Source organism: Cyprinodon variegatus, unplaced genomic scaffold (genome assembly GCF_000732505.1).
Source record: "Cyprinodon variegatus isolate N-32 unplaced genomic scaffold, C_variegatus-1.0 Scaffold358, whole genome shotgun sequence".
NCBI lineage: Eukaryota > Metazoa > Chordata > Actinopteri > Cyprinodontiformes > Cyprinodontidae > Cyprinodon > Cyprinodon variegatus.
In genome coordinates this window covers 735-14494 of record NW_015150811.1, presented here as the reverse complement: position 1 = coordinate 14494, position 13760 = coordinate 735, and the positions used below count along the sequence as shown (strand labels likewise).

The window sequence follows — 13760 nt, the reverse complement described above, 5'->3', positions numbered from 1 at the left end:
AAAAAGATCTTTTTTTGTGTAGTCAAAGGGACAATTGGAAACTCAGCCCCAAGAGAAAATTAATGCCAACAGCCAGATGTCAGTGCTTCAGTGGTATTAGACATGTAATTATTCTTGAATCGTAGCAGCATATTCGACTTGACATTTCCATGCTCTGCTGGTTTTTCATCTATTTTACTTGAATTTATTTGAATACATTTTTATCACTTTATTCCAGAGAATAGGTTCCATAGAGCCAGATGGGGGAGTTCTAGAACCCTCTAACACTTATTTAAGAAGAGTTTAAAATTCTTCACACATGCAGTTGGAGGCTAAATATTTTTCTTGCAACTTTTATCAGATCACAGCCTTGAGGTAATTTCACAGAAACTAACAACATTTTCTCTCTCTCTCTCTTCTACCCTGTTTTTTTTTTCCATCTCTCCCACTCATTTATTATAACCTGTCCATCTGTCTGTTTTTCTTTGCATCAGACTCTGGCTACAGCTCAAGGTAATATTCTGGAGAACAGGGAGCTGATTGACAGCTTAAACCAAACCAAGGCGAGCAGTGCCCTCATCCAGGAGTCACTGGTGGAGTCGCACAGACTGCAGGCATCTTTGGACCAGGTACTCAAACTTGTTTGTCTGCAGAAAACAAACCTGATACACAATCCTACAAGCTGTTTGAAAGTTACATTTTAGTTAAGTCAAGTGATATTCAGTTATAATGCTGCTTTTTTCCCTATTGCTTTTCTACTTCACATATTTTTTTACTTGCACTGTATGAAAAGACATAATCTTTAAGGCTAGTTAGGACTACCTACAGTATTTATTTTGACTAGTTTGCAAAGAAGCATGGAAAATATTTTTTTATAACCTTTTTTCCTCTAATAAAGAAGCCCTGCTACATTACCTTAGTGTTTGTTGGAATTGCCTTTTAAATGGCGTGATTTGTCAGACGTTTTGGAGACCTTCGACAGGCTATTCACTGTTTTACTTGTGCTCACCATTCTTTGGCAGTTGTTTTGGGATTTTTTAATAGGATGTCTTCCATGAAGACATAGTTTTGAGATGATGCCTTTATAGTGCATCAACATGGGAGACTCTATTTACCTAAAATGTTGTTAATAAATCTTTCCATTGCTTATCTAAAGTGCTTTAATGTAAATCATTTTAATTTACCAGTAAGTAAATTTCCAATTTCATAGACAATAGGATATTATTCTGCCATCTAGAGCATTGCCATTATTCTAGTAATTCTAAATAACCATGAACAGTAAAAGAAGAAATGCCTATATGTTTTTTTTTTAATGTACGGTATATAAGTTTTAGAAAATGTTAGGATAAATTGAAATAAAACATTTGAAAGCCTTTAAAATATGCAAGTGGAATTTAATCTGATTTTTGACTTTTTTTTAAAAAAAAAGGGGGACCGAAATTGAATGTAGTTTGCAGGTAAAGTTGCTTACAATAACTTCTTACATATATGGCTGCTGACCAAGGTCAACAGAAACTGGGAAGCACAGATGAGCGCTGACGATGCAGTACCAGATTATCCTCTAGGGAGCAGTGTTATACCAGAACCAATGTTTGTTTTTCTTTTACTTGTTTTTGTTTATGCATTACCTTGTTGTTGTTTTTTTTTTCTTTTACATATCTCTTGTATTTCTCTTGTAAATCTCTTGTTAGTCTTTTACATTCTATACCTCATCACACTCCAAGCTGCCCTCCCAGTTCTTTTCTTAATCTCCACATCCTTTTTTTAATTAAAATATTTGGTTCCATTATTTTGCATTTCATCCAAATCAGCCTCCTTAATCATCATAAATGTGTGGTGTTTTATATAACTTTCTACAGCCTGTAAAATTTCTTTGCTACTTGTTTTTGGTCTCATCCCTTCTGTTGTCGACTATAACATGTTTTTTTTATTTCTCTAGGAGAGGGATGCCTACCTGCCCTTTGCAGAGAGTGCCAGCAAGATGTATTTTGTAATCACAGACCTGTCAAAGATCAACAACATGTACTGCTTCAGTCTTGCTTCTTTTTTGCGCCTCTTTCAAAGAGCCCTTCAATCCAAGAAGGTAAGAATCCCTTTCATGCTTTTTTAATATTTTATCAATTTGTACCAATATCAACACAGTCATACACCCATTTCCTATAATAGAGAAACTTCATATCATTACAAAACAGAGTAAAACTTCAATTCAAAAGAAATTGTGCAGAGAAATCAGCTAACATGCTACACTCAATAAGATCTGAAACCAAACATAACTTAAACAGCAAAATGTGAATCATATCATGTTAAGTCAAAGTGTTTTAGATGATGAGGATTTGTTTGGTTAATGTTTAATAAGAATTAGTTCTGTTCATAGATTAACTATTAGGATTTTCCTGATTGATACTGATCTCCTCCTTTTTTTTTAGATTAGACTGACCAGTTCCAACCTCTTTCTTTCTTAGGACAATAACAAAATAAAAAAAAAAACTGCATTAGAGGTTCTTTGGTAGAGGAATTCCTTTAAATCTAACAGAAAATAAAAAAAAGTCCTAAAATCATCCCTGTTTGTCCTACATAGCGTATGTTCCTAACCTTTAAAATCTGCTTTCATTCAATGTGAGTTTGTGAAGTTCTTAGTTTTTTTTTTGTTGTATTTTATGAAAAGGAAAATAACTTTTTTTGTTATATATTCACCCTGCCTATTAGTAAACAGGACCAATTGAGGGGAAATTGGCCGATCATGATCTCTGCCCGATCGAATTGTGCATCTCTGGCTGTAATCCATCTTTTCAAAAATTCAGCTGAAGTGCAAGCTAGCCCTCTGTCAGATTAATATACCTGACAGCATGATGGATGATGCAGTATTCAATCAACTCTACTAACAGTAGACTTTCTTCTGAAGAAATCACATAAATATCGTTTAGGAGGATAGATATTATTGTTCCAGTTGAAAGTTGTTTTATTATTTGCTTGATTAAAACAGAGAGAGTTCAACTTTGTGGGACATTTTTGGAAATCGACTTATAAACTTGTTTGCAGAGCAGTCAGTGGACTTAGAAACAAGTCCAAACAGTAGAAGAAGTTGCTGGCTTATCTTTGTCAAATAGTAGTGAGAGATAAAGAAAAAAAACACAGTAACAACAGAAATCACTGTAGCTTCCTGATTAGCACTTTAAATCCTGTATAAGCTCCTACTAGTTACCTGGCAACGGTTCAGACATAATACATCCCCCAATAGCGCCTCCATTTCCCTCATGCTTTATTTTTCAACCTTAGTTCCAATGTCAAACGATTACTTTGAAAACCGGTGTACTTTTGGCTGCCAGAAGGTCATAGATTGCTTGTAATTTAAAGGAAGTGATGAACTATTGCCACCGTCTTGTAAGAAACTACTATGTGAAAAAGGGACAACCTTGATGCTGAGTTTCTATGGGTACATTTTCAATTGTAAAATGCTAAGATATTTTGTCAATCAGTTCAGAATTTAAGCTTGTATGGATTAATTACACATAGAGTGATGTAATTCTGCTAATTATATCTTATAGATTCTGAAAATAACTGTCCCAAATTCAATTAAAGAAAACCAGAATATTACACAATGTTACTTAAAAGGAGACTTTATAAAGAATTGTTAGGCTTCTGTGAAGCATGTTCATTTCTATGCTCTGAATACTTGTTGGGACCTCCTTTTGCATGATTAACTGCATGGAGGCAACCAGCCTGTGAATCTGCTGAGGTGTTATGCAAACCCAGGTTGTTTTGATTAGCAGGCTTCAGGTCGTCTTTATTTTTCGGTCTTGTCTCTCTCATTTTCCTCTTGACAAAACTCCATGAACTTCAGGATTGGAGTAAAGTCAGTCAAGCAGTCACTCTATGGCCATTGAACCACCTTTAGCTCCTTTGACAGTAAGGCCAGCAATAAATTAATCAGCATCTCATGGACCTTGTCAGCAGAGGGAAGTATGGCGTGCTCTAAGCACTTCCTGATAGATGACTGTGTTGACTGTGGACCCCAAAAAGCCCAGGGGACCAACACCAGCAGAGTGTTATTCCCCAAATCATCACTGAATGTGGAAACTTTACACTAGACGTCAAACAACATGCATTATTTTGCTCTTTACTCTTCCTGTAGATCCTGGGACAATGTTTTTCACATTAAATGCAATCTTTAGTTTCCTCTGAAAACATGACTTTCAGAGAAGGTAAAACGCTTCTGACATTGTGATACAGAAGTCACTTTGAACAAAGAATACAATGCTTAAAGTCCATGTGAAGGAGTCCTTTGTTTCTATTGACTTTTGATGGACCGATTCCCACTTAATTTCTCTCCTTGTGAAGCTCTTCTAAATTCTTGAGTGAATTTTGGTTGATAATTCTCCAGAGGCTGTGGTAATCCCTATTGCTGATGCACATTTCTTACAAATTTTTACTTTCCACTAAACTTTCTATGAATATACTTGAATCTAGCTCTATGTAAATAAGTAGCTTTTTCAACTGGAAGCTTTTGTGGAAAGACTGTGACTGGACATCCACCCAGACAGCAGTGCTTCCCATCATTTTGTCAATCTCTCCCCTCAGATACTTTGATAGACTTAGGAAACCTTTACAGGTGTTTGGAGTTAAGTAGCTGATTCTTGTGTAAAACCATGAGGTTTTATTGTTTAACTCTTTCATGATATTCACATTTTCGATCAAAGTTACAAAAATGATTAGGATTGAAATATATATTACTCTACTTGTGATGCATCTATATAATAAATGGAGTTTCAGTTTCTGAAATGTGACAACAATCTTATTGATAATTTTTTTTCACAATATTAAATTTTTTTTTTCTTTATGTAGCTAGATATTTTCCAATCCTTACTTTACTGTACCAAGATGCACCTGTGCTGGTGCTCCAATGCAATAAAACATCAATTTTTTGTCATTTTTACCTCCACATTTGGGTAAGTTTTGATTTTCTCCACAGAGAATATTTTACAGTCTCTAAAGCTGGGCTGCAAAATAGACCTTTATGCTTGGCTTTATTTAGTTTTTTAACAACTAACTTTAAAGCAGGGTAAAGATTATAAAATGAGTAGACGACGCTACGAAATAAAGAATGAAAAAAACAAAGTAATAGATTTAAAACTAGAAGGTCAGCATGAGAGCACCATAGATTGTCACACTGCTTGTTTCAAACTGAGCCCTAAACCGTGTGATAATCAGAACCTGCACCCACACACATGCAAACACACACAGATACACAAACAAAGGCCTGGGAGATGAAGACTACTAATTTGTGACATCCTGTGTGGGTTTTCAGAGCCAGCTCTGTCATCCAAGAGTGTCACCTGATGGCAGCAGCTTGCCACTGCTGTTACGTGTGTGTTCGTGTGTGTTTGGACACCGTCAGTGACTCAGATCAGAATAGGTGCAACAATTTACAGACTCTGATTCCAGTGTGTTGTTTGCTTGTTTGGCATATTAAATAAATTTTTTATTTTATTTATTTTTTGCCATGTGCTGCATGTGTTTCATGAGATCTGGAAAAAGACCGAACTTTGTCATGGTTGATTTAACACACTGTGGCTTTCACTCTCATGCACTGCACTTTATAAGGTGGGATGTAGCAGAGGGAAAGGATCCAGGGATTTTATGTTTTATGAATAAAGATGTAAAATTTGTTCCCTGCATTTGTATTTTCCGCTCTTACCTCGATAACATTGAATCAAATCCAGTGGAAGCTATTACCTTCAGAAGTCCCTCGGTGAATAGAGTACGAGCTACTGAGGTGTAATGTCGATATGAATTTGGCTGTTCTGCAAAGACATCACAGTTGTTATTTTTGTGATCATTAGTAAACAAATAGCATCAAGAGAGCAAAGAACACAGCAGACAGGTCAGGGAAAAAATTACGAACAGTTCCATCCTCTGAAGAAATGATTAGTACCAATCAGAGAAGCAGCCAAATGCCAAAAGAGACTCTTAGGTGCTGTAGAGATCAAAAACTCTGGTGAAAAGACAACTAGAAGTCCTACAGTTGGGTCTTAATAGAAAAGTGGAAAGGAGAAACTCATTGAAAAAGAATTATAGTAGTTTTTACCACAAGACCAGGGCTTTATGCATTTATTTATTTTTTTTTGTATTTCACAAAATCCAAACATTTACATTAAGTTGGTGGTTCTATTGTGACAAAATATGAAAAACTTTAAAGGGTTTTAACACATATGAAAAACTCTGTAAACACATGAACATTTAAAAGGCACCTTTCTTCTACAGTATCTATCACTGTGCTTTCTCACTGTAATAAAAACAAATAGCTTTATGTTTAATAGGTTCTTCTGTGTTAATTCATTTTTATTATTATTATTATTCTTTCATTTTGTCTCTTTGTTCATTAGAAAAATGAGAAGACTGTGTAGAAGAGGTGAAAAACAAGACACACTTAGGGAGAATGCACATTTTGAAAGTAATGCTATCATTAAAATGCTCATTAGGTTGCAGCTCACATTTTAAGCCAGAATTAGTTATAGACCAGCAGATGTTTGGTGCTGCATTCAAAAACGCCTAAAGAATCAATGTGTGAATCTTTTTTATTTTTTATTTCTTCTGATATCAGAAATCCATCTTTGATAATCCATGCACATCAAACTTTACCATAAAGTAATATGTACATTTCAGGAGGACCTAAATACAGAGGCCAGAATTTCTGCTTTGGAGAACAACTTGAAGATTATGGTGTATGAATATGTCTGCCGTTCACTTTTCAAGGTAAAACACATTGTTATAAAATAAAATGGGTTCTTTGAAAATCTGTGAAATTATCCATAATCAGATCTGTTATTTATTCAGGGGACTAGTTGGTAGCAACTTGAAGGGATGCTTCCTGCTGATTGCACTGTGTGGAAGTTTTGTTCTTTTAAAAATTTCTTTTATATGAAGAATCTTTTTTTAAGGTGCAGCCGTTGATTCATAAAGTATTCCCTTTTCCACAGAAATGTTGAACCATATAAAAAAATTTTGTAGTGTCACTATTTAAATCAGAGATCAAACTGTCTATGTGCTTTTTTGGTATATATCTGAATATTCTCATTTCAGAAGTCATCTTTATTTGTCATAGTAGCTTTGTGCATTTAAAGGAAAAATGTCCTTTGCATCTAACTCATCACCTACTGTAGGGAGCAGTTGGCTACCACTGTGCAGCACCTGGGGAGCCTTCTGGGGCTTAGGGTCCTGCTCAGCCCATAGTGACATTCAAACCACTGAGATTGCATCCTTCTCAGGCTGCAACTCCCTTTATCATTTTTTTTTTTTTACGTGCTTGGATCTGTAACAGTGTTCTTACAGATGCGGTTGGTGAAAGACACAATCAGATAGTCTCACATATTAACTCCTTTCTGCAGTGTAACCTTTGTATCAAACACTCTGATAATGGGTCCAAAGGTGAGCAACCCAGTTATTGATCAGGCAGTAAATGTTAAATGTAACATGTTTGTGCTACGTGTGTGTTGGGATGTTAATGTATTGCCTGTGGGGTTGTGGGAATTTGAAGCACTTCAGGTGGTTGCTTATAGATGTATATTCAACTAACAGCAGCAGCTCAGCTTTTACCCGAGAGAAAACAACTAATGCATGTTTTTTTTTCATCTTCAGCGTGCAGCACAGATGATGAAGTAGAAAAGGAGATATACAGGTTCTAATGAATAGATAATTGTAGGATGCACAGCTTGTCCTGTGGGAGATTCACAGTAAAGGTAGAAAAACTAAACCAGGCATGTGAAGCTTATACATGATGCTTACTCATCCATCCATCCATTATTGTAACTGCTTATTCACAAATGGGGTTGTGGGGGGAACTGGAGGCTATCCCAGTAGTCAATGGGCGAGATTTAGGGTACACCCTGGATGGTCTGCCAGTCCAGGGACACACACAGTCACGCTAAGACGAACAACCATACACACTCACTCCTAAGTGCAATTTGGAATGTCCAATCAACCTAATATGCTGGTTTGTGGACTGTGGGAGGAAGTTGGAGAACCTGGAAAGAGCTCATGCAGACACAAGGAGAACATGCAAGCCACACAAAAAGGTCCTGGTTTCCCTGGGACTCAAACCCAGAACCCCCTTGCTGTGAGGCGATGGTGATAACCACCACGTCACAATGCCACCCTAATTACTTAGAATTGATAGAAGAGACTCTAAACTCACGTTTTAGTCAGTTCTTTTATGGACATCAAAGTGTACAAAGGGTTAAAAGCTACAATTTATTGTCTTTCCTTATTGTAAACGGATTTACTACAAAAAAGAAAAGACTGCCAGATTTACCTGACTGTGTCTAGAATAGGCTGTGGCTACAATAGAGCAGCCCCCCGCTATACATGTGATTATACACTGCCTGTCAGCTGGCTAGAGAAAGGTCGATACACTATTCAGATGCTTTAAACAAAGATCTATCTTGCTGTTTTGAGTTGCAAAAACTTTTGCACCAATTACTATACTTACAAGTTAAAGCTGTTCCGACACTCAAGGTAGAGTCTTAGAAGTGGCAAGTCTAAGCCCAATACAAGCTTGTTATACTTGTGTTACTCTATAATTATCAAAGGAAAAAAATTATTAAAAACTTATAGATACAAATACATTTTATAGATAACATTTAAACCTGTATTGATATATTCAGATCTTTAACAAAGAGGGCTGATGGTGTGAAAGAGGGATGAAGGAAGCTGTATTTGTCAGAAGAGAAAATCTGTCTCTGACCAGTAGGGGAGGATTGAGCTTTCAGCTACTATCCATCCATCCATTATCTGACACGCTTGTCCCAATTGGGGTCGCGAGGGGTGCTGGTGCCCTTTCTCCAGCTGTCAATGGGCGAGAGGCATTGTACACCCTGGACAGGTCGCCAGTCCATCGCAGTTTAAGCTACTAATCATACACAAATCTTACCTGGAACAAAGAGGTTACTCAAGCAGTCTCAGCATGATTCAAATGGCTTAACACAAAACTCATATGGTCAGATTCCAATGACCCAGGAAATCAACACATGGGTCATTGATTTGCATTTGAGTGGAATCTGCTTGGGAGAATGAGCGTCCAAGTGCTTTAAAACGTTAACGCTTCAACTACAGGTTGCTCTAGTGTAATACGACAAAACTGACAGAAAGTACTTGATACTGATTTCTTACATACCACCTAAAATAAGAGTCGAGATATACCGATCCAACACCTGGATTGAATATTGGCTCTGATTATGGCTAATAAGCCGGATCGGATATCAGTGATTTAATATCGAATATCATGGATCCAATTCAGTGAACTTTACATGGAAGTGTTATTTCTTTCTTTTTGCTGCTTGTTTTTTAATAAATAATATAACTTGTGTTCAATTGTTACCTTTTTTAACAATGTTTATGTTAAGGCTAAAGCCTTTACTCATATGGCAAGATATAAAGTTCATTCCTTCAACAGTTAAGTTGTATCGGTATCAAATAGTAGCTGATATCAGCGCAGGTAACGGATTGGATTGGAAAAAAATGGGTGGGTGCATCTCTATTAAATTCGTAGGGGAGTCATATTTAAATGTCAAATCCTTCTGGCTTAAACATGTATATAAATGTATTATTTATCGACGATGATGTCCCAAAGTTAGAAAATTTCTATTTCTAAGAAAAAATCCTGTCTTAAAATCTTGGGGGTTGTTTTGAAGGCCAGTTAGTTATACGTCAGCTTGTACACCTAAATTCGGCCAATAATATATCAACGATCATCTGTCAATCAAATTTTTTCGTTCATAGCATCTTGATTCATTTGTCGCAGCTAATATATGCAAAGGTTGAAATAAAAAATAAGAATAATTTACTGTACCATTGAGTTCAGTCCCAGTGTGCACGGGGATGGACGTCTGTGTCTTTGGCAGGCGTAGAGCTAACAGAACTAGCAGCGTTGCGAGACCCTCTAAATAAAAAATGTATTATAAAGGAGACTCATCCATGACCTCCGGCACAAAACTCTACTCCTCTTGCATGTTTCCTCTGTCCACAGCATTCCTTGACAGTGTCTTTGCTAAGTGCTATTTGTTCCCAATGTAATTTCCCATTGGGAACCTACTAGCATGAAGTTGCTAACTGGTTAGCAAGATAATAAAAAATGCTGGTGAACCTTCCACACCACAACAATCCATCCCACTTGATAAACAACCAATCACATTCACTTGTGTAAAGTCGGGCACCACTCAGGAGAATTCGGAAATGCAACGTTTGGAACAGCCATTTCCTCTACGACTTTAAGAGAGCTCATTGAAGAGAATTTTACAGAGAGCAAAAAAAAAATTTTTTTTCCCCCCAAAGAATAAATTCAATTTGTTGACTCATTAAAAAAAGCTTTACTTTATAAATAAAATGCCATATTTTCAAACCCAGCTGGCAGCTTTACCTAAACAAAAAGTACTTGTATCAAAAGGTTCCACATCTGTTCTGTGTTGTTAGCGTGTGAGCAGTGGATGAGTAAATGCCTTGACACTAGAATACTACTGGGAGTTTGGTGTTTGCTCTATTTGTTGAAATGTACAGATTGGATCCACAGTTGCATATAAAGAACAGGAATGTAAAAGCACATTTCCTCTGAGGAGTCACTCCCAAACAGTTGCAAAACATTAATAAACCCTCCAATGAGGGAATTTTTTATGCAAATGAACATTTCTCTCCTACATATACTTAGTTTTAAAACAAGGGAGATCTGACTAGAGCTAAGTGATTAGATTAACAACGTCTCCTAACTCTTTGCCACTTTTCAAAGCATGGCGTTAACATATATTACTCCTGTGTTGTAATTTTAATTCAGCTGTCCTTGCCAGCTACTTGATAAGTGCATAAAAATTAGATTTACATAAATTTGCATGCCAACTGAGGCAGTGTGCCTGTATTTCACTGTGGGTGTAAATAGGTGCCCAATTTCCATGTTTTGATGCGTCGTTACACAGAAAAGAAAATGGATACTGTGGTTGTAGTGACCGGTCGTTATATCATTCTGTCTTTGGTCCATGTATAACATGATCTCAAAATATCAATTGGAGATATTTAGGAAAACATATTGGGGTTTGGTTTTGTATTTGAAATCTCTTATCAAGCATCTCTTTGTCAGTTTTCGTGTGGGAGCAGGATAAGCATGTAGATTAATGGCTGTATCTGCTATCTGTATTCTAATTCACAAGCAGATGTGAAAGACAGTAGGGTAAGTGCACCAGAGGACTGTTTAGCAATGATGCAGCATCCTTTGCAGTACTTTCAGCCTGTGGAGGGCTCTTACACAGCTAATAGCTTTTCACTACACTGCATCCTGAGAAATAAAATCCTCTTTGGATATGCATGATGTTTAGGGTCGCTTAAGATGTGCATATTGTTTGGTCTGTATTTTAGTTTATAACTCACAATCATTTTTGAATGTATATCATTGACTTTATGAATCAATTTCCATCTTTTTCATAGGCCGACCAGCTGATGTTTGCAATGCATTTTGTGAAAGGCATGTACTCTGAACTCTTCCAAGAGAATGTGAGTATTTTTTTGTCCCTTCTTTAGAGTCTCTGAAGTCAGGTGTAATTTGATTGCATATGTGTTTTTCCCTCCCTGATGCAATCTTTAACTGATGTCTTTGTTACAGGAATGGGAAGTTTTAATTGGATCCATTGTTGGAGAAATGTTCAAAAAAGAGGTATGTATGCATATCATTTCATTTCAACAATAAGACAATATTTCTGTTTTTGACTCATGCTTTCCTTTTTCTCTTCAGGAGTTCCCTTCTTGGATTGACCAGGAGAGACATGCAGCGTTGGCCATTTTGAAAGTATGCTAATAATACTTAAATAATTTGTAATTTCATTAAAAAAATGCGACCAAACATTTAGAAACATAGTGTGTTTGATTCAACAAGACTGAAATAAAACATTTTATGGAAGGAATTTATATGTGATGGTAGGTTTGTGAGTAAATGAAACCTCTTCAAGCTGATTATTAGATCTACTCCTCTAATGTGATGCTTTTCATCCCTGTATTTCCCCCCCCCACCTCTTGCTTTGCAGACTACTTTTCCAACTCTGTACCAGACTCTGTGTTTGAGTGACTCAGACCTTTGGCTGTCCTTCATGCAAAGCTCACAGTGTGAGCAGGAAATCCCGTCTTCCATCACCAGAAAGATTAGTCTTTTCCAGCAGGTCAGCTCCCACTCAGCTTCTTCACTGTGAATATAATGAAATTAAATCAGATTTTCTTAGCTGTTAGGTTGACTTTACCTTAAAGTTGGGCCAGGAATTTCTTACTTTGTACAAGTAACTTGTTAAAAAATAAAAGCAAATAAATATTAGGGAGTTTCTAAACCCATTCATTTAAAAGCAAAAACTCAGCTTAAAAAGTCTATAATACTTGTCATATTTAAAATCTGAAATTGTTAGTTAAGGTTCTATATGTTCTTGAAAAGAAGCTTGTAAAGCTTGCAAGAGCTTGTTGATTTCATTCATACAACTACAAACATTACACTATCTTGAAAATTTAGGCTTTTTTATTTTATGCATATTTCATTACAAAATTCTTCTCTTAACAAAATGTGAAACATCTATAGATTCATACACATAGAGTAATAAATGTTAAGTGTTTTCTTGTTATTATTATTTATATTGTATGATTTTGGGTAAGAAATAATAAAACCCCAAATTTTTTTTTAGACTTTAAAGAAATATTTTTACTTCAGAAGTGTTCTGTTATTATGCCGTGGGAAAACCTGGAGACTTGACCTTTTGCAGCTACTGACTCCCTACACATGGGGAGTGCATACAGTAGTTTATTATTAAAGATGTTGGCTGTTCAGCGTCCTGCCATGTAAAAAGAAAGCTATGTGGAAGGGAAAAAAATGCTAGAAACAATTCCAGTTTTGGGGATTTTCGAAGCCATGAGAGGTTTTTGAGGGGATTGTAACAACTGAAGAGCGTTATTGTCAATCACAAACTGATGAAAGAGTGGCAGAAAAGGTGAGTTTGGAGAAGAGAGGAAGATCGCTATATAGGTTAAAAAAGAACAGGGAAAATGATAACTGGAAGAAGCAGCCCTACTTCAATCCACTGCTGTGGAAATTTTAAGCTTATAGACGTTGACTATGTCTCTTCAACGCCCATGATGTGACAATAATTGTATTTTCTTTTAACAATTACTGTACAAGTTGTATATTAAAGTCTAGCTGCTTAAATTTTTCATTTAATTCTTCAAGAAAAGTACATAACATGTTTTTGTTCTACTTGATGTTTTTTTAATTCAACTTCACTTTGTGGTTTACACAGGTGCTGTTGGTTCAGGCCATAAGACCTGACCGCCTGCAAAGCGCCATGACTACCTTTGCCTCCCAAGCCCTTGGTAAGAAATTTTGTTATCAGCAACTTTTAATTTATTTTCAATTATTACCACCTTAACAGCCAACAACAATTGCATGTTTTTGTCTTTGCTTTAAAATCGTCCACAGATTTTGCATTGTTTGGAAAAAAAAAAATCAACAATAAATAACTTGATCGATATTTCCTGTGTCTTCAATATTAGCATTAAAATCAGGTCAAGTTGGCTGTGATTGACAAGGATATATTAACAGTATTGATAATATAAGTTACCTTTATCTGTTTAGCTATTTAAAGGAACATAATGAAGTTATGTAAAGTACTTTCTTCCTGTCTCTTATCTACAATCAATTTCAGTTACACAAATTAAAAAGAATGGAAAGCAGTTAAAGAGGAGTTAAACTGATTTTTAGTTAAGCAGCAGTTCCC

General features: G+C 36.0%; 1 protein-coding gene across 1 annotated transcript in view; it reads left to right on the top strand.

Annotated features, from left to right (window-relative positions):
- Positions 1–13368, top strand: part of LOC107091931 (cytoplasmic dynein 2 heavy chain 1-like) — a gene marked incomplete at its 3' end in the record, with an annotated part of 73990 nt that extends 60622 nt beyond the window's left edge. Inside the window, 8 exon segments of the mRNA XM_015386164.1 lie at positions 474–608; positions 1919–2062; positions 6643–6732; positions 11443–11508; positions 11618–11668; positions 11747–11800; positions 12036–12167; positions 13284–13368. Of these exon segments, the coding sequence (XP_015241650.1) occupies positions 474–608; positions 1919–2062; positions 6643–6732; positions 11443–11508; positions 11618–11668; positions 11747–11800; positions 12036–12167; positions 13284–13368 (757 nt within the window).
- Positions 13369–13760: the final 392 nt, after the last annotated feature.